Below are 22,528 nucleotides of genomic sequence, written 5' to 3' on the forward strand. Positions count from 1 at the left end.
CCCTATATTAGATTGGTTTATTAAACCGCCCTTTAAAATAAGAGTTAGCAATTTTCATAGAGCTAGAATAACGGATATTTTCTGCATAACTGAGCTGGGCAGGAAAGTCATGGTTAGTCAATTAAGCTCACTTGTTTCTGGTCCTGTGATGTCACTAGGTGGGATGGGCCAGTGGTTGGCATAGAAACAGGGGCAGGTGTGTGTGAGAGATAGAAATATGAGGTTGGCATTTTGATTTTTCCGCTCAGGGAGACATGTCCATTAACATGGAAAATATTGTTTCAGAGACCTCTTATGCCTGTTGATTAGGGGCTACTATTAGTCTTATTCCAACGATTTAAAAAAACATACAACTCATATTGAAGCTGTTCTATTAGAACATTGAATTGGAGCAGAGTAATACAACATTTGGCAACTTAAGTGTATCACTGAAAGGGAGGCAATTCTTATTATAGGCTGTATGTAGGCCTACATGTTTGCGTGAGTGGTAAAGACACATCTTTTCATTCAGGGTATGTAAGCCTAATACAGCTAAAGCTTAGGACACATTAATCGATTTGAAACATAAACATACCAACACCTTGATTAATATCAATAGGCTACACATCATAGTTGCTTGCTTTCACATGTAGGCCTAGACATGATTCAAATTGTGTGTGTGTGATGATGAGAGGGTGTGGTGGGCAACATTTAATGCGAAAGCAAAATGGATGCTTAATACTTAAATTGTTTGAAATACGGGTTAAGATTAATGAATAACTTGAGAACCAATAAGAGAGCCGGGGGGGGGGGAATCTACGATGCTACTTATGGTACCCACTGAGGTGGTACCTCTTGGTTCTAGCATCACGCTTCCTCTTCAGTCAGTTGGGTTACGGGGAGCCTATCCACGTTGGAGCAGCAGCAGCATCAACGCACTGTCATCCTGTTGACAAAATTCAAGCTGAGGATATAGTGAAATCCATGTCCATAATTACGGTGAGATGATGCTGTTACCTTTACTAAAATGAAACTCGGCAAATTAGTTATAATTAGACTACATAGGCCGACTCCGTTGTTATACGAATGTGGATGTGCGTGCTTCCCAAAATATCTTACCCACTGGCCACGATTTAGGATGTGAAAATCATATCGTGTTTTATTGAAATGTAGCCTATCTATGCGACTATGCAGGTCGATGCAGACTCAATACAGACAAAAATTATTGATATTTCTTGTAGCCTATTTAACATGACAGCAGGCCTATCTATCTAACATGATACCAAGTCTTCCCTGTGTAAAAATGCAGTCACGACAATTCAATGTCTCTTCAAATGAAGAGATTGGAACTGCGTTTGAGTTTAAATCGTTTATATTACCGAAAACATGTTGAATATTGCATTTAGATAATTATTTCAACAATTGACCTAATTGCTTTAGGTCAGTTGTAAAAGTCGCGCTGGTCTTGTTGCACTACGTTAAATATTTCATTATAGGCTTATCCGAAATAAAATTATCAAAATAAAAGATATTACTGGTAGCATACTATCATGATTTCGCAGTCGTATCGCGCCTGAATGGAGAAATGTGTTATAATTTTGCCATCGTCCTTCACTTAGGCGATTCAGCATGATTGTGTTGGCGAGGGGGATGGTAACTAGGCATTGTGTCATCCTCATGTTTTTAAAGGGGGATTCCGTGTCGACTGAATGCCAACCGTCCGTAGTGCATGTTATTGGCAGACCATTTCTGAAATAATAAACTGACACTTGTGACCTTGCAAAGATCTCACAACGATTGACCATTATCTTGAAGCCGTGCTACTTTTGGCAAGACAAGACATGTGCATACTTTGCCTCCATCTATAACGACCTTGTCTCAGACTGGCGCCATTTGTTGCTGATGCTCAACGGGTTTACTATTTCCCTTAACAAATAGCCTACATATTTCCTTAACCGTTAAAATAAACAAGCCTGCAAAACATAATCAGAAGGTGAATTTTTTGAGAACATTGTTATGGAATGCAGAGGACATGCCTAGGGGATCATGCCCCCTCAGATTTGCCCTGTTTAAAATTAATACATAAAATATATATACACATATGATATCATGCAGTAATATGGAATCATGCAGTAACCAAAAAAGTGTTAAACAAATCAAAATATATTTCAGATTTGAGATTCTTCAAAGTAACCACCCTTTGCCTTGACAGTTTAGCGCACTCTTGGCATTCTCATAGTCACCTGGAATGCAGTTCAGTTAAAATGTATGCCTTGTATATATATATACCTTCTCATTCCAGGGGTTTTCTTTATTTTTACTATTTTCTACATTGTAAAATAATAGTGAATACATCAAAACTATGAAATAACACATATGGAATCATGCAGTAACCAAAAAAGTGTTAAACAAATCAAAATATATTTCAGATTTGAGATTCTTCAAAGTAACCACCCTTTGCCTTGACAGTTTAGCGCACTCTTGGAATTCTCATAGTCACCTGGAATGCAGTTCAGTTAAAATGTATGCATTGTTAAAAGTTGATTTGTAGAATTTCTTTCCATCTTAATGCGTTTGAGCTAATCAGTTGTGTTGTGACAAGGTAGGGGTGGTATACAGAAGATAGTCCTATTTGGTAGGAGACCAAGTCCATATTATGGCAAGAACAGCTCAAATAAGCAAAGAGAAATGACAGTCCATGATTACTTTAAGACATGAAGGTCAGTCAATTCAGAAAATTTCAAGAACTTTGAAAGTTTCTTCAAATTCAGTCGCAAAAACCATCAAGCGCTATGATGAAACTGGCTCTCATGAGGACCGCCACAGGAAAAGAAGACCCAGAGTTACCGCTGCTGCAACCTCTGTGTCTTTGTGAGATGCAGTGTAGGTGAACGGATGATTTCCGCATGTGTGGTTCCCACCATGAAGCATGGAGGAGGAGGTGTGATGGTGTAGAGGTGCTTTGCTGGTGACATTTTTGGTGATTTATTTGGAATTCAAGGCACACTTAACCAGCATGGCTACCACAGCATTCTGCAGAAATACGCCATCCCTTCTGGTTTGCGCATGTTTTTCAACAGGACAATGACCCAACACACCTCCAGGTTGTGTAAAGGCCATTTGACCAATAAGGAGATTGATGGAGTGCTGCATCAGATGACCTGGCCTCTACAATCACCCGACCTCAACCCAATTGAGATGGTTTAGGATGAGTTGGACCGCAGAGTGAAGGACGGTTGGAAAAACATTCCAGGTGAAGCAGGTTGAGAGAATGCCAAGGGTGTGCAAAGCTGTCATCAAGGCAAAGGGTTGCTAATATATTTTGATTTGCTTAACATTTTTGGGGTTACTACATGATTCCATATGTGTTATTTCATAGTATTAATGTCTTCGCTATTATTCTACTATTTCGAAAATAGTAAATATAAAGAAATACCCTTGAATGAGTAGGTGTGTCCAAACCTTTGACTGGTATATATTTTTACTAACAAAATGTATCTGTAATACTACTAGCCACTTAGCAATTGTATGAAGTCACCTTTAGCTAGCCCAGATAGGTTCCCAATCCCCCAACCTCATAACTAGCTACCAAGAAGCCATTGCAGGCTATCAATCAAGTTAGAGTAGCTAGCTTGTCTAACTATCTTAGCTGGTATGCCTGCTGGCTAGGTTGGTAGACTTTAGAAAAGCAAGCAGTAACTAAATGTACTGATTAAGACTCATATTGCTTTCAATCTTTTACCCATATTTTAGCAGAGGTGCAGAGAAGCATATATTAATTAATGTATTTTTTTTAAAGAACCACTAGTCAGGAGGATACAGACGTCTCAAGATGTATGCTTAGATATGCAGAAAAATATACATATATTTTTTACATGGAATTAAGCCCCCCTCCGGGCCACGCCCCAGTCATCCTCGCTTACTTTGTGCCACCACAGATTTTTTGGGGTTTCCAACGCCCCTGATGGCTTGCCTGCCAATTCCTAATTAACACACACTATTGGTAATAAGGATAACTTTGCATCAGTGTCTGTCTGCACACCAATGCTGTGGAATGAAATGGGTTTAATATCACACCAAGCCCTCTACAGCTCAGAGTAGCTATTGCCTCAACACCATCTTATAGCCTAGGCTATCCAGTGACCTCGTCAACGGGTTGTTGGACTGATAGTCCCAGGGCCTCTGGTTCAGGTCCTGGTCAGGGCTGCCACCCTGAAGTGGGATGGCACCCAAGTTCGTACATTGAGTGTGTTCTATGGTGTAAGGGAATTGCTAGAGTACTGGGACGCCAGGAGGGCGAGTTTTGCATTTTAGGACCAATATGTGTTTAAGTGAGGCTCGTCCCTTTCTTTGAACCCACATGTGTAACCGTGTGGGCGTGTTACTGACTAAAAGATAGCATATCTGGTGTGTGTCTTTACTGCTCAGAATGTGTGGCAGTGTTTTTTTTTAAATAGATGGATGTGTTAACATTACTGTACCCAATTTAGTCCTCACTCTTTCAGCTTTTGGCAGGCACCTTTTAGTCTAATGTGTGACCCAGTGGCCCTTTAATCATTTTGTATGCCACCCTGTTGTCAGGAAGGAATCCCCTGAAGAATGCTCTATCCCTCTCTCCCTCTCTCTCTCTCAATTTCTATCTCTCCTTTTCTCAATTTCTCTATTCAATTGTCTGTGCATTGCATCTTCCTTTGCTTTCTCCCTTCCCTCACTATCTCTCTCTATGTTTCTCTCCCCCCACCCATCTGTTCACAATCGCGACCTCCCAAAAGTTCATCCTCTCACTCCTGTACTGTTGTTTTCCCTTCGTATAATCCCAACACATGGCATGAGAGGATTAATAATCCTCATTAGCCAGTTAAAGCAGTCACTGCTTTAAATACCCTACAATGGCAAGATAAGTAAAGAAGAGCATGAGAGCTTATCTCCAGCTCCTGTCGAAGATTAAGTGGACAGCTGTTTCAACAAAATACATCTAGTTTGTAGGTTTCAGCCTTCTTCAATGGGTTTTTGTTATTTTGCTGTCGAGGAAAATGTGGCCACATCCATAGACTGAGACAATAAAGAGTTGTGAAAAGCAGAAAGATCAAATGACAAGAACATACAGCCCATCCCTCTGGGCAGTCAGTTCGAAACATTGAATTTAAGCTCAGTTACCATGTTAAATATAGAGATTCTTCGATCAACACATCTCTTCATCACTGTCTTACAAAATCCAATTCTATGCTAATACAGTTGAAGTCGGAAGTTTACATACACCTTAGCCAAATACATTTAAACTCAGTTTTTCACAATTCCTGACATTTAATCAGAGTAAAAATACACTGTCTTAGTTCTGCACATGGTAGATGGTAGATGGATAAAGAAAAGCATGGTGAAGTTAATAATGAAACTTTGGATCACTACAAAGACAGGTACAGAGTTTAATGGCTGTGATAGGAGAAAACGTGAGTATAGATCAACAACATTGAACATGTGGCAAAGAAATTAACTGTATGTCCTGAATGCAAAGCATTATGTTTGGGGCAAATCCAGGACAACACATCACTGAGTACCACTCTTCATATTTTCAAGCATGGTGGTGGCTTCGTCGTGTAATGGGTATGCTTGTCATCGGCAAGGGAGTTATTTTGGGGTATAAGAAACGGAATTGAGCTAAGCACAGTAAAAATCCTAGAGGAAAACCTGGTTCAGTCTGCTTTCCAACAGAAACTGGGAGACAAATTCATCTTTAAGCAGGACAATAACCTAAAACATAAGGCCAAATATACACTGGAGTTGCTTACCAAGACGACATTGAAGGTTCCTGAGTGGCCTAGTTACAGTTTTGACTTGAAAATCTACGGCAAGACTTGAAAATGGGTGTCTAGCAATGATCAACAACCAACTTGAAAGAGCTTGAAGAATAAAAAAATAAATAATGTGCAAATATTGTACAATCTAGGTGTGCAAAGCTCATAGCTGTAAATGCTGCCAAAGGCGATTCTGCCAAATGTGATTCTAACACGTATTGTCTCAAGGGGTTGAATATGTATGTAATCAAGATATATTAGTTTTATTTTTCATATTTTTTTTCACAAATGTTAGATTTTCTTTGTGTAGATCGTTGACAACCAATGGCAATTTAATCCATTTTAATCCTACTTTGTAACACAACAAAATATGTAAAAAGTCAACGGGTGTAAATACTTTCTGAAGGCACTGTAGATAAAAGGCTATTGGCCCAGCGTCGTCCGGGTTAGGGGAGGGTTTGGCCGGGGGGGGCTTTACTTGGCTCATTGCGCCCTAGCGACTCTTTGTGGCGGGCCGGGTGCCTGCAGGCTGACTCCGGTCATCAGTTGAACAGCGTTTCATCCGGCACATTGGTGTGGCTGGCTTCTGGGTTAAGCTGGCGAGTGTTAAAGAGAGCGTTTAGGTGGGTCTTGTTTTGGTGGACGCATGACTCCTTAAAAATAAAGGAGAGCCGCACACTCTAGGAGCTCAGATGCAAAAATGTAATTACCAACGTTCGACAGCCAAGCTGTCTTCATCAGGGACGCATGACTCCACCTTTGCCTCTCCCGAGCTCTTTGGGAAGTTGCAGCGATGAGACAAGATCGAACAAAAAAAGAGAACTAATGTGATGTGTTGTGGTCCCTATACACACCTAAATACTAAGCGTTATCTACATTTTACAGGCCTTTTACTTCCAGTATGGTCAGTTCTGCATCTTAACATGCGAGAGGCCATTTTCAAATAAAGCAGTGTAAGTCAAAAGCAACATTATTTGTGCACAGCAATAATGCACTCTTGGACTCATACTCTTACAATATATTATTTTAAATGTATTTTCCATTTGTTTGTGAAGAATATTGTTTTTGACTTCTCCATGAATCCATAGTCCACTAGGAAGAGTTGCTACCCTTCTCAGTTTGTCCCTGCTTTACTTTCCCTGGTGTTGAGTTGTTATCAGATGGACACAAGACACAATATGTCAACATCGAACAGTAAGCCATTCCTAATCAGTTTACAGAGAATGCTATTTGAGATAAGATGCTACTTGGCATCTGCTTATAAATACGCTTCCCCTAGCAAGTAACAGGATCTGGGCTTACTTATATTGAGCATTATAGAGATAGAACGTTACTTAAAGGGGCAATCGGGGATTCTAAAAACCACTAATTGGTCACCCCGCCACTTGTTTTGATAAACAGCTGAGGGATGAAGCTATGGATGCAAGGACTGCATTAGACCACAATTGTGGTTTTAAACATGTTTTGAAGCTATACAGTATTTATTTACAATTGTATTGACCCAAACCCTGATTCAAAAGTTTGGTCCATGTGACTAACAATGTATTTGCGCTTTCCCTCTGTAGAGGAGAAGTCCATCGCAGAGCGGGCCCTGTGATCCAATCCAGCTCAACTCTCCGCCACCCTATTGAGGGTAAACTGGAACACTGCCTGACAAACACTCCCCAGAGATTCCTGAGCTCCATCCTGCTTTTCAGGTGATAAACCCCTGCCTTTGAGATTCCTCGACCCTTCAATAATGGAGGACGGCTATCAGAACAAGACAGCCTTTATAAAGGGCGCCAAAGACATTGCCAAGGAGGTCAAGCGCCAGGCAGGCAAGAAAGTGGGCCGCGGTGTGGACAAGATGACCGACGAGTACAGCAAACGCTCATACGCCCGCTTTGAGGAAGACGACGACGATGACTACCCTGGAGTGCCTGGGGGGCAGGACAGTGGCTACTACCGGGGCGACAGCCAGGCAGCCAATGACGAAGAAGGTGGCCACAGCGACTCCACAGAGGGCCACGACGAAGACGACGAGATCTACGAGGGCGAGTACCAGGGCATTCCCCGCGCTGACTCGAGCAAGGCTGCCGACGGCCTAGCAGGGGGAGATGGGCAGCAGTTCAGGGACATGGCACAGTTTGAGGGGGAACGGCGGAAGGATCAAGAAGAGCTAGCCCAGCAGTACGAGACCATCCTGCAGGAGTGCGGCCATGGAAAGTTCCAGTGGACCCTCTACTTTGTGCTGGGGCTGGCCCTCATGGCGGACGGTGTAGAGATTTTTGTGGTGGGCTTTGTGCTCCCCAGCGCCGAGAAAGATATGTGTCTGTCAGAGGAAAGCAAGGGCATGTTGGGTAAGTGTGACCCTTAAACTGTGTCTTTTTAATTAACTTGATTGATTTACATGCTAGGTTAGTGAGCCCTTAACTGTTTTTCTCCGATCAAGTGTCAAATGTGGGGGAGTTAATCGGCTCCAATGCAAATTCAATAAAAACCCTGTCATTCTATGGTAAATTCCTCACATCTTATGTCTTTGATAGACAATACAATTATCAATCTATGAATGTGTAATCTAACGTAGGAGGCATAAAAAGACTCCTGAGCATTTTTCAAGTTAGGTTGTATCCCTGAAAACCGGGAACATCCGCTTTCTGCCGACCCTCTGGAGAGTGATGAATGTGTAACTCAGTAACATATTCATTGACATCAGCACCGGATACACAAATGTCTGCTTGGCAGCACTTCATTTTATGATAAAGAAATTACCTGGTATTTTTTTTATTCACGGAAATAACCAGGTACTGTAGTTACTAGTGCATACTTACACAATTAAATAGTACCCTTCGTTACCACATTTTTCTAGCAAAAATCAGTACAGTTAAATAAAATTGTATTGTGTGTTTGTGTTGAGTTGTGAATTTCATGCCAGTGTACCACCAGCATTCAGCCAGTTGCGCTCTAGCATCGTAAACAGGTCTCCCTCTGTTTTTTCTCTTACCGTCTCTCTGTCTTGTGCTATCTTTAGAATACTTTATAAGTGCCCATAAACTTTGTTGTGGCTCAGAAACGGTCCAAAGCAGAGAGCAACCTAGGCCCAAATTGGTTACGCATTTTTCTAAGGAGATAAACATGAACATCATTTTATTATGCTGAAAGAGTATGATAGAGGAAAACATGCAAAACATTGCTGGTTACTAGTTTTGATTGAATATAGGGACCCTAATTTATGCTCTGCAGCTTGCGTTGATCTTGTCTCTCTGACACGTATATAATAATAATAATAACAACAATTGATTAACCTTATATCTCAAAGTGCTTCAAGAGCAAAAATCAAACAAGCAATATGCAGAATCATGACAAGTCAACCAGTAGAGGCCAAGTCTTTGCTGCATCCTCTGAAGATAGAGAGGGTCAGTTCATGGGTTGAGCGTAGGGAGCTGATCAGAGGAAGGTAAATGATGGCGATGGAGTCCGCTGATGATCTTGTAGAGGGCAAGTCTGGAGTCTTATAGCCACTGAACTTCTCCTCTTCCACTCTATGATGCCGCTGCAGTGATGCCTCGGCAGCTCTGGGCGCCAAAAAAGCTCACCACACAAAGTTCAGAATAGAAGCCAGTCGTCCTCACTACAAGCCCTGGCATGTTATTTTGTGGAAATATACAGTAATTCCATCTCTGATTGCACCCACATTGGCCATTGTAATTTAAAGGATTCATATAATATAAAGTTTTGACAATTTCTTTGGATTCCTCATGTCTAACTTTTTTTTAAAGTTTGGTTCAAATAAATGTTAGGTATTATATTTATTAAATGTTATATGAATCCTATAAATCCTATTAATGGCCAGTCCTATAAATTAAAATGGTCAATATTTAAAAACATAAACTATTTCAGAACGATCTGAGATGGTGGGTGTGGAAATCATCTTTCTTGTGCCACATGTTGTGCCGAAGGGTAACAAATAAAGCAGCTGTATGCACAGGTATGAAACATGTAACTCTCGCATTTTCTCTTTCTGTCCTCTGCAGGTCTGATTGTTTATCTGGGAATGATGGTCGGTGCATTCGTGTGGGGTGGGCTCGCTGATCGGATAGGCCGACGACAGTCCCTTCTCATCTGTCTCTCCATCAATAGCGTCTTCTCCTTCTTCTCCTCCTTTGTCCAGGGTTACAGCACCTTTCTCTTCTGCCGACTACTTTCTGGTGTTGGGTAAGATTCTGAAAACCGATGGATGGTGAATGATAGATAGAGACAGAGTTACACGCAGACGCAGGTGGGCTTAATAGCTTTTTTATAGTTATATAGCAGAGATATATATGTTTTTTTGCTTTAATGGACATTTAAGGACATTTCATCCAAAGAGCACCCTCACAGAAGCTAAGTAGCACCCCTACCACCAAGTATTCTCCCCAAGTTTGATTTCATTTACAGATTTTCCAAAAAGACTAAACATGAACAGGATTAGAAAGTCCAGCTCAACTTCCAGTGGTTTGTTTCTCTGTGCTAATCCTTACAGGATCGGTGGTTCCATCCCCATTGTGTTCTCCTACTACTCAGAGTTTCTGGCCCAGGAGAAACGTGGGGAGCACCTCAGTTGGCTCTGCATGTTCTGGATGATTGGTGGCATCTATGCCTCAGCTATGGCATGGGCCATCATCCCACACTATGGTGAGTAGCCTATGGCGGGTAGGCTACTCACGGATATTGTCCCAAAAGCGCACAAAATGCCTTACCACAAAGTTGTATCTAGGGATTACGCAGGTTTACAGTTTGTGCTTCGTCCCATTTCTCTCTCTTTGCTCCTCTTCTCCCAGGCTGGAGTTTCCAGATGGGGTCAGCGTACCAGTTCCACAGCTGGCGTGTGTTCGTCCTGGTGTGTGCATTTCCCTCTGTTGCGGCTATTGCTTCTCTCACCACCATGCCAGAAAGCCCGCGCTTCTTCTTAGAGGTAAGCAGGGATCACTTTCTCAAGTCCATATAGTCCATATAAGTCTATATAGAAGCAGTTTACCCAATTCCAATTCTGACCTCAATCACTTGAAGCCATATACAGTTGAAGTTGGAAGTTTACATACATACACCAAATACATTTAAACTCAGTTTTTCACAATTCCTGACGTTTAATCCTAGTACAAATTTCCTGTTTTAGGTCACTTACGATCACCACTTTATTTTAAGAATGTGAAATGTCAGAATAATAGTAGAGAGAATGATTTATCTCAACTTTTATGTCTTTCATCACATTCCCAGTGGGTCAGAAGTTTACATACACTCAATTAGTATTTGGTAGAATTGCCTTTAAATTGTTTAACTTGGATCAAACGTGTCGGGTAGCCTTCCACAAGCTTCCCACAATAATTTGGGTGAATTCTGGCCCATTCCTCCTGACACAGCTGGTGTAACTTGAGTCAGGTTTGTAGGCCTCCTTGCTCGCACACACCATTCAGTTCTGCCCACAGATTGTCTATAGGATTGAGGTCAGTGCTTTGTGATGGCCACTCTAATACCTTGACTTTGTTGTACTTAAGTCATTTTGCCACAACTTTGGAAGTATGCTTGGGGTCATTGTCCATTTGTAAGACCCATTTGCGACCAAGCTTTAACTTCCTGACTGATGTCTTGAGATGTTGCTTCAATACATCCACATAATTGTCCATCCTCATGATGCCATCTATTTTTTGAAGTGGACCAGTCTCTTCTGCAGCAAAGCACCCCCACAACATGATGCTGCCACCCCCGTGCTTCACAGTTGGGATGGTGTTCTTCGGCTTGCAAGCATCCCCCTTTTTCCTCCAAACATAACGATGGTCATTATGGCCAAACAGTTCTATTTTTGTTTCATCAGATCAGAGGACATTTCTCCAAAAAGTACGATCTTCGTCCCCATGTGCAGTTGCAAACCGTAGTCTGTCTTTTTTTTGTGGCAGTTTTGGAGCAGTGGTTTCTTCCTTGCTGAGCGGCCTTTCAGGTTATGTCGACATAGGACTCGTTTTACTGTGCATATAGATAGTTTTGTACCTGTTCCCTCCAGCATCTTCACAAGGTTCTGGGATTGATTTGCACTTTTCGCACAAAGTACATTCATTTCTAGGAGACAGAATGCCTCTCCTTCCTGAGCAGTATGACGGCTGCGTGGTCCCATGGTGTTTATACTTGCGTACTATTGTTTGTACAGGTGAACGTGGTACTTTAAGGCGTTTGGAAATTGCTCCCAAGGATGAACCAGATTTTGTTTCTGAGGTCTTGGCTGATTTCTTTTGATTTTCCCATGGTGTCAAGCAAAGAGGCACTGAGTTTGAAGGTAGGCCTTGAAATACATCCACAGGTACACCTCCAATTGACTCAAATGATGTCAATTAGCCTATCAGAAGCTTCTAAAGCCATGACATTTTCTGGAATTTTCCAAGCTGTTTAAAGGCACAGTCAACTTAGTGTATGTAAACTTCTGACCCACTGGAATTGTAATAAGGGAAATAATCTGTCTGTAAACAATTGTTGGAAAAATTACTTAGATGTCCTAACCGACTTGCCAAAACTATAGTTTCTTAACAAGAAATTTGTGGAGTGGTTGAAAAACAAGTTTTAATGACTCCAACCTAAGTGTATGTAAACTTCCGACTTCAACTGTAAAGTGCCTTCAGAATTTATTCACAACCCCTTGACTTGATTTTGTTGTGTTACAAGGTGGGATTAAAATGGATTTATTTGTAAGTTTTTGTAAATGAGCTACACAAAATATTCTGTAATGTCAAAGTGGAAGAAAAATACTAACATTTATAGAAACTTAATGAAAATCAAAACGATAATATATCTTGATTACATAAGTATTCAAACCCCTAAGGCAATACATTTGGCAGCAATACCTTTGGCAGCGATTACAGCTGCAAATATTTCTGGGTAAGTCTCTAAGAGCTTTGCACACCTGGATTGTACAATATTTGCACATTTATCTTTAAACAATTATTGGTTGTTGATTTGTCAAGTTGGTTGTTGATCACTGCTAGACGGCCATTTTCAAGTCTTGCCATAGATGCCGGGGCGGCAGGTAGCGTAGTGGTTAGGGCGTTGGGCTAGTAACCGAAAGGTTGTAAGATTGAATCCCCGAGCTGACAAGGTAAAAATCTGTCATTCTGCCCATGAATAAGGCCGTCATTGAAAATAAGAATTTGTTCTTAAGGGACTTCCCTAGTAAAATTAAATATATTTTCAAGACGATTTAAATCAAAACTGTAACTAGGCCACTCAGGAACAATGTAATCTTGGTAAGGATCTACAGTGTATATTTGGCCGTTTGTTTTAGGTTATTGTCCTGTTGAAAGGTGAATTTGTCTCCCAGTGTTTGTTGGAAAGCAGACTGAAAACAGGTCTTCCTCTAGGATTTTGCCTGTTTCTGTTTATTCTATAAAAAAAACTCCCTAGTCCTTGCCAATGACAAGCATACCCGTAACATGATGCAGCCACCACAATGCTTGAAAAATATGACGCTTTGTATTCAGGACAAGAAGTTAATTGCTTTGCCACATTTTTTTGCAATATTATTTTAGTGCCTTGTTGCAAACATTCTGTACAGGCTTCCTTCTTTTCACTCTGGCAATTAGGTTAGTATTGTGGAGTAACTACAATTGTAAGGATCTATGTGTAGCTGGTGCAGAGGAGTCAGGCGCAGGACAGCAGAGATGAGTAAATAAAAGTAACTTTACTCAAAGTCATCCTAATACAAGATAATTACCAAGCCCACAAATACGGACCACAATACAACAAACAATCACTCACAACCAAACATGGGGAACAGAGGGTTAAATAATAAACAGGTAATTGGGTGAGTGAAACCAGGTGTGTAAGACATAGACAAAACAAATGGAAAATGAAAAGTGGATCGGCGGTGGCTAGAAGGCCGGTGACGTCGACCGCCGAACACCGCCCGAACAAGGCCCGAACAAGGACAGTGACCGACTTCGGTGGAAGTCGTGACAGTACCTCCCTTGACGCGCGGCTCCAGCAGCGCGCTGACACCGACCTCTGGGACGACGAGGCGCAGGGCGATCGGTGGTGACGGTGGAAATCCCGCAGCAACGAAGGGTCCAAGACGTCCTCCACCGGCACCCAGCTTCTCTCTTCCGGACCGTATCCCTCCCACTCCACGAGGTACTGAAGGCCCCTCGCCCGACGCCTCGAGTCAGGATGGCTCCAACAGCATATGCCGGGGCCCCCTCGATGTCCCACACCTCACCTTCCTGGAGTGGACCAGCCACCACCGGCCTGAGGAGAGACACATGGAACGAGGGATTAATACGGTTGCTGTAACCTATAGCATACCTCGTTCAGTCTCCTCAGGACTTTGAATGGCCCCACAACCTGCGGACCCAGCTTCCGGCAGGGCAGGCAGAGGGGCAGGTTCCGGGTCGAGAGCCAGACCCGATCCCCCGGTGCGAACACCGGGGCCTCACTGCGGTGACGGTCGGTGCTCGCCTTCTGCCGCCTCACGGCCCGTTGCAGGTGCACATGGGCGGCGTCCCAGGTCTCCTCCGAGCGCTTAAACCATTCGTCCATCGCAGGAGCTTCGATCTGGCTCAGATGCCACGGTGCCAGAACCGGCTAGTACCCCAGTACACACTGGAATGGAGACAGGTTAGTGGCGGAGTGAGTTTTGGGCCGTCTCTGCCCAGGGGATGAATGCTGCCCACTCCCCGGGCCGGTCCTGGCAACATGACCGCAGAAACCTAGCCACATCCTGGTTTACTCTCTCCACCTGCCCGTTACTCCATAACATTGGAGTTGAATACTTATTGACTCAAGACATTTCAGCTTTAAATTTTTTATTAATTTGTAAAAATTTCGAAAAATATAATTCCACCTCGACATTATGAGGTATTGTGTGTAGGCCAGTGAACAGAAATCTCAATATAATACATTTTAAATTCAGGCTGTAACTAGGGATGCACCGATATGAAATATTTGGCCGAAACCGATATCAAATATTTTCCTTGACAAAAAAAACCCGATACCGATAACCGATATTTAAAATTTTAGCTGCCTGTTAGTCATTCTAGTACAGTTAAATTGTTGAAACACACACACACACACACACACACACACACACAAACACACACACACACACACACACACACACACACACAAACACACACACACACACACACACACACACACACACACACACTGACCAAAAAGTAATTTTGTTGGCTCTTACGAATGTTTCCATTACCAATAAAACTTAATCAAAACCTATTTCTTTAACTAACTGGCTATGCTGTTTTGTTGTTCATTTGTTCAGTCTCAATCAGGATTTCATCATACATGTCAAGCAGTGAAGTTTCAGCTCTGTCTGTCCGTGATCTCTCTTCCTCGGTCACTGGGTCCGTTTCCATCTTGTCCAGCTGTGTCTGTAACATTTCACATAAACCCTGTTTCTTGTCTGCATTGAGGTAACGGTCCTTGTACATAGCATCGAGCATGGTGGCGACACAGTAGAGGCTCAGAGAGAATTCCACCGAATCGCTTGTTCACAGCCTCTAGTAGAGTACTTTTCCAAGTTAACCCGACGGTCTGTGTTGGCATTTTTGTTGCGCAAGCATTTCAATGCCATGACAGGGTATCACGTCTGCTGCATGTTCTCAAATGCCATTGAAATGGCAGTAGTGGTATGAGAACCAGCACATTCTTGAGCATGCAATACGACTTTCCTCAGTACGAAATCGTCGTCGACCCACTGTGTTGTTAGATGCTCATGGGGCTGACATCGCTAGTCCAAATATCAGTCTTGAAGCTAATAGCAGTAACGCCTAAAACAAGTAGCTTGTGGATGCGAGTTTCAACAAGATTGTGTAACTCTGGTAGGGCAACATCTAAACAATAGGGCCTACTTGGTAGTGTGTACCGGTGCTCGACCAGTCGGCGAAAGCCAACATCATCCACGACTGAGAACGGTTGATTGTCAAGGGCAATGAATTTTTAGCTAATATCGTTCGATTTCGATATCCTTACCGATATATCGTGTGTCACTAGCTGTAGCACAACAAAATATGGAAAAAGTCAAGGGGTGTTAATACTTTCTGAAGGTGCTGTATGTCATTACCTTGACTGAACACCAGTAAATATTGCAGATTATACCTTTAAAGGTACAATCTGGGATCTTGTGAATTTAGTCTTTTCAATTCTTCAGATTCTTCAGATTGATTGTTGAGTTTAGCACAACTGTCTTACTCTAGTAGCATAAACCTAAATATAAGGCTTTATTACAAATTCATGGAAATGAAGGCACATTACAGTATACCCTTAGACACTTACTTCACACAGACATAATGTTTCGCAATACTCGTAATGTGTTTCAACTGTAAATATTTTTGATGAAGTATGCTATCATTTCCCAACAGAACGGCAAACACGACGAAGGCTGGATGATTCTGAAACAAGTTCACGACACCAACATGAGAGCAAAGGGACACCCAGAGAAGGTGTTTTCCGTGAGTATTTCTGAGACAAACGTGTAAAGTTTTTGAATCGAAGGGTTCTTCTGCAAAAAGTGTTTATGAAGTTGTATTATCCTGTCCTAGCTGTTTGTTATTGTGTAACCACATCCCCAGGCTGGAAGAGTCTGATGTTGTCTACTGCGTAGCCTAGACCCGCTATATTTTAGTTTTTTACCACTTCAAACAAGAAGTTCCCTCACGTGAAAATCAAATTTCATCTAATCTAATCTAATGTATACATGTACTGCACACAAATGAGTTGAAAATGGAAGGTCTTATTTTTCCCAGGTCACCACCATCAAGACTGTAAAGCAGATGGACGAGCTGGTGGACATGGGAGGAGACATATCAACTTTGCGATGCTATAAATTGAAGCTGACCAGCCTATTCCACCAGGTAAGAGTCATGTTAAGATCCCTATAAAGGTATGAGGTTATGATTATTTTCTGTGTATATCTTTTATATTTCATACAGAATATGTTAATTTGCCACTGCATACACCGTTTAGCAGACGCTTTTATACAAAATGACCAAAGCCCAATTTATGCTTAGGTAAAAAAAAAGTTTTGTGCAATGTGTTTTATAGTGGGTTTTTATGTTTTTAAACCGTGTCAGCAGTAAAACCTAGATGCATATTTGAGTTTTTTTCTGTGGGTTGCTATAGGTGCGGAGTAACTTCTTGGCCATCTTCAATCCAGAATACAGAAGGACCACCTTCATGATGATGGCTGTCTGGTTTACCATGTCGTTCAGGTAGCAGGACCAGGGCCGTGACCATAGTGGTTATCAGCGGCCTGTGCACAAACTGGCTATTTTTTTGATCAATCAAAAAGCTCAAGAAATGAATCTAAAAAGATTCCCCAAAAAATGGTGGCTCCTGCCATCTTAACTTACTGGGCATTGATATTATTAAGGTTCATTCTTATCTCAACTGATTTCAACATAGTGAAAAATGAAGAAACATAATCATGTTTGTTTGGTTGAACCACATTTGTCTTTTGCTTCTCCCCCAGCTACTATGGGCTGACAGTGTGGTTCCCTGACATGATCAAGTACATCCAGAAGCAGGAATATGCCTCGCGCACCAAGTTCTTCACCAAGGAGCGAGTGGAGCATGTGACTTTCAACTTCACCTTGGAGAACCAGGTGCACCGCCAAGGACAGTACTTCAACGACAAGTCAGTCCTCATGATATTACACAGAACTTTCTGAATTTGCAACATTTTCTTCTTAATCGGGAGTGGTAAACTGTGCTAGTCTTAATTTTGCAACTATGCAATGGACACAAATTGTTAGTCGACTCTAATGCAACTGGGCCGCTAAATACGTCTTTCTTACTTTTACATTGTCCACAAGGTTCATCAACCTTAAGATGAAGTCCATGGTGTTTGAAGACTCATTGTTTGAGGAGTGCTACTTCGAGGACATCACCTCTAGCAGAAGCTTCTTCAGAAACTGCACGTTCATCTCAACCCTCTTTTACAATACAGGTAAAGTGTCTCCCAAAACAAGAAGCATAAACAATATAAAGTGGAGCTTACAATAGTTATGAGCTCAGTCCATGCCTAGATGTTCTGTATTATGTAATTCTGTATTATGTTTCATGTTTTGTGTGGACCGCAGGAAGAGTAGCTGCTGCTTTTGTAACAGCTAATGGGGATCCTAATAAAAGACCTAATAGCATTGAACTGGGCAGTATCCTACCCTTGGACCCTTCTTGACACCTCTCTAACTTTCTTTTCTCTCGTCAGACTTGTTCCAGAACAGAATCATCAACAGCAAACTGGTAAACAGCACTTTCCTACACAACAAGGAAGGTTGTCTGCTGGACTTCACTGATGACAACAACGCCTACATGATCTACTTTGTCAGCTTCCTGGGCACATTGGCCGTGTTACCCGGCAACATTGTGTCAGCCCTGCTGATGGACAAAATTGGACGTCTGAGGATGTTGGGTAAGTCACGCCTTCATTCATGTGTTTTTAATGCTTTATACAACATTTAAAGAATATGTGCATATTTTGAGATTATACATCTGATGATACATTAATCATGCACCCCTTCCTACACCACAGTATTTCATGATTAGCCTACTACAGAAAGATCCCTTATCTTTGTCTGATCTTTTTCACCCTCTTTCTCTTCCCCCTCAACCTCTTTTCCTACACAGCGGGATCAAGTGTCATATCTTGTGTCAGCTGTTTCTTCCTGTCATTCGGCAGTACCGAGTCGGGAATGATCGCCCTTTTATGTCTCTTTGGCGGCATCAGCATAGCTTCCTGGAATGCCCTGGATGTGTTGACTGTAGAACTGTACCCCTCGGATAAAAGGCAAGTGCAGCTACCTCACATTTTCAAGGTGTTACAGCTCCTTAATTCTTGCACAGTGAATAAAGGTGTATTTGATGCAAACATATGTATTGAAAAGATTTGTAAGTTTTCATGTTAAGTTTTAAGAAGTGACCCTGTCAGAAGTGCTGACAATTTCCATTGTTTTCTCTTTTTTAGGACCACTGCATTTGGCTTCTTAAATGCCCTTTGCAAGCTGGCTGCTGTCCTCGGCATAAGCATCTTCCAGTCATTCGTAGGCATCACCAAAGCTGTGCCCATCTTGTTCGCTGCGGGAGCACTCGCTGCCGGCAGTTTCCTAGCACTAAAGTTGCCTGAAACACGGGGCCAGGTGCTGCAGTAGCACAATTCACCACCAGAAGGCAGCGGAGTGTAGCTCCCGACCAACCGTACAATCTCAGCCTTTAGCAATCCAACGTTGCTCATTAAACACTAAAACACAGACTGTCATCAACAGTGTCACAACAGTCCCAGATTACTGAGAAAATATGAAGATATAATCATACTTAAAATGCAGATGTGACCCATATAGCCAGCACAGACTAGCTGGCATCTTCACCAGAGCATAAAATAGCACATTGGGTTTGCTTCTCAGAGACCCTTCAGATTAGACAGAATGAAATCCTGCCAACAAAGATATAAGCTTATAAACCACTACCAAAGGATACAAAGATACTGCTTGATAGCTACAATGCCTAATGGGGATACTTCCCAACAAAAGTGATCAAACATCTATACACCCTCAATTCATCCTAGCACCCATATCTGACCCTAATACCAAATAATATGAGGTTAAAGATGCCCTCCAACAGATTTCCACCTGAAAATAGCTTTCACTGTAACTTAGCTTTCCACTGAATTTACATATCTTATTGGCTTCCTCTGAAAGAGAATATTGCAGACAATATTTCCCTTACCAGGTGACATGCACCAAGCTCCCTGCATCAAAATAATTATATAGATTATGTGTTCAAACTTGGCATTGATACTAGTTATTTTATCATATATAAAATGGACTGTACGTGTGTGTTGAAGATACATTGCAAAGAAAATAAATAATGACAGGACAAATAACAGTTTATTTATTGACGGTAATTCGAAGGGATCGGTTTTGTTGATATGCACACAAAAAAATGACTTTGTATGTTTGTCCACATCAAATTTACATCAAGCAATGAAACATATGTCTAAATAGTTATATGCTGTGTGTGTATTAGGGAGAAAGATGGAGAAAGTGTTGAATCCTTCTGTATGTTTTTGTAATTGGTTCAATGAGACTTCTGATGAACTTATTCATGTACATTGATCTACATTGATAAAGTGCATCATTATGGTTCTGTAAGGATATTGGAAAAACAGACAAAGATGAGTAAATAAGATGAGAACCTATTTAACACATCAGTGGAGATATCCTTTCATTTTGAAAGGCTAGAATATTGTTACTTTAGAATAACTTTTAATGCATCAATGAGTCCAGCATTACAGCTCATGTTTCCTGCGTCTCACATCGTGGTCTTATGCTCACTCTTCATCAGCATGTTTAACATTCCAGTTAGCTAAGGCCAACATGTGCCATCTGCTGTCTATTAAGACCTAAAGAACATTACACCTAGGAGGACCAAAGTCAGTCGGCTCAGTCGTTAAACGATGCAGTATTAATGAAGCACAAATTATTCCATATACACTGTTACTAAGCACATTGTCCTTCAGTCATGCAGCTCATGGGAAAAGAACCATAGCAACTAGTCGCTCACAGATTCATTTGAAGTGCTCAATTAAATCCAAACTGTGTTGTGTTTTTCCACAGTAGTATAAAACACCATTTTCTCTGTGATAAGAAATGTTCAAGTTATTGTGTTCCCCCTCCCTCTCGAAAAATCCCCTCAAAGGTAGATGCCTACAGTTATCAGAATAACATTTGTACAAGGGTATGTACATTGGCAAGGCAGGCTTGGTTGAATCTAGCCCTATGTCTTTATTGATTACTATGTGCTTACCTGTCACCGTGTCCACGCCATCCTTTCTAATCTTTGTGTCACAAGTGTGGTGACAATCAGTGAGAGAGCTGATCTCGCCCTTGCTCAACTGTAGTGTGAGTGTGATATCTGACTGCAGGGCAATTGGGCTTGTTGAATGTGTAGCCTGCGGGATTTCTCTGTTGCTGTGTGCTTGGTACAAGTGAGTGTCTGATGTGGTGCTGGATTTATTTATTAGAATCACACTCTTTAGTGTTGCATATGTCTGTATATGACATCTATTGTTATTTGTGTTTGCACATAACTGACAGATTTGTGTGTTTGAGTGAGTTTGCAAAAGATAATTGTAAAATAATGTGTTCATGTTTGAGAGTGTAGTTTGAATTTGTAATCTCTGTTGTGCTCTCTCTCTCTCTTTCTCTCTCTTTCTCTCTCTCTCTCTCTCTCTCTCTCTGTGGGTGGGTGTGAGTGTATGTGTGTGTGAGTGTGAGTGAGTGTATGTGTGTATGTGTGTGTGCGAGTGCCAAATATTTTTTTACTTCTGTTCTGGTGTTTTAATCCCAAGAACGAGCACAGATCAATAGGGGCCAATATAACATATCTATGAACTAAAAGACTAATACAATAGATATCTAGATCAATGTGATGTTCTTTATAGTGTGGTTTTGGGGAGTGTCAAAATCCCAGGCATTCTCCCTTTAGATAGATGCTTGTTGTTTCCAGCATAAGAATCTGGACCCAAGTTTTAGACCCATCAACCTTTAAACTTTTCTCTGTTCATATCTCTCTAAGATCAAAGGTCGGTGTGGCAGGCTGGTGAAAGTAGCCCTCACAGTAAACAGGATGCTAAGCATGCTTGTGGTGTCTGATCTCTCTGGCTGCCCTGTATGCCTGGTCTGTTTGTCTGTTTGTATTGCTGTCTTATGGTGACACTTTGGGTCTTTGTGTAACAGTGTCAGCTCTATGATTGCTTTTTGATCAGAGTGGGATGACTTGGTGCAAGTTTAGTCTGTGTTTTTTTTAAGTAAAACATTTTTGGTGATCCTATTACTTTCGTTGGAATTGTTGTACTTCTCTCTGCTTTCAGTGGGGGTTAAAGTTCCAAGGAGAAAAGAAATCAAAGCAATAAAAGGGACATATTTCTTAGGGAATAGGCACAAGTAAGTAGGAATTTCAAAAGGACCACCATGTTTACGTCAAAAGAGCGCCTTTAGTCTATTAAAGCTCATGTCCACTTGAGATGAAACTGCCGTTATTGAAATGTGACTTAAACATCAACGCGCTATCATCGTACTGTGTGTAGAAACTGTAGATGATTGTACGTATGAGTATAAAATATGTGGACAAAAAAAGATCAAGGAAAACACTTTGATAATACTATCAACATGACAGAACACTATTGTATGTTGTTTTTGTTTTGTAAATTACATATATTGAAAAAACATGTGAATATATTCTTCAGTAATCACTCCCATGGGATGTTGAGAATATTTTACAGTGATGCTGACCAGGTGCTGTATGTATTTATTTTATGTGAGAATTGTTACTTATGCTGGGATTCACACTTGTAGGCCATTTGTCTATCCAGTTCTATGAAGAAAATAAATAACTACTATAGATATAAAACAAAGTCCTTTCCCCGTATTGTATGGTTTTTGATAAGGATGTATTTTGTGTGTGTGCGCGTGACCATAGGAATCAACCATGTTGAATGCTGCTCTAAGATTTTTAACAATCACAAGGCCTCATACACATCACTGTACCTTCTATCAGTTAGCAGGAAGGACATCCTTAACCGTAAGGCAACAGAGTCACTATTACATGCTTGTCTCTAAGGCCATTTTAGGGCAGCTACCAATATATTGAAGTGCTTTACCTTCCCTACAGACTCATGGTCATTACCGTCTGAGATCACAGAACTGTATTTTAATATAACGTTCCCAACACAAGAACTGAGTTTG

General features: G+C 41.4%; 1 protein-coding gene across 1 annotated transcript; it reads left to right on the plus strand.

Moving 5' to 3' along the window:
- The first annotated feature begins 828 nt into the window (after positions 1-828).
- Positions 829-22,197, plus strand: LOC129819989 (synaptic vesicle glycoprotein 2A-like). The gene is made up of 13 exons (XM_055876759.1): positions 829-978; positions 7,337-8,110; positions 9,785-9,965; positions 10,273-10,424; positions 10,571-10,704; positions 16,148-16,237; positions 16,532-16,639; positions 16,908-16,996; positions 17,257-17,421; positions 17,600-17,733; positions 17,995-18,198; positions 18,414-18,573; positions 18,751-22,197. Exons 2-13 carry the CDS (start codon positions 7,510-7,512, stop codon positions 18,932-18,934), a joined length of 2,202 nt encoding a protein of 733 aa, XP_055732734.1. The 5' UTR covers positions 829-978; positions 7,337-7,509; the 3' UTR covers positions 18,935-22,197.
- The last annotated feature ends 331 nt before the right edge of the window (positions 22,198-22,528 follow it).

This window comes from Salvelinus fontinalis, chromosome 22 (genome assembly GCF_029448725.1).
Source record: "Salvelinus fontinalis isolate EN_2023a chromosome 22, ASM2944872v1, whole genome shotgun sequence".
In the NCBI taxonomy this organism is placed as follows: domain Eukaryota; kingdom Metazoa; phylum Chordata; class Actinopteri; order Salmoniformes; family Salmonidae; genus Salvelinus; species Salvelinus fontinalis.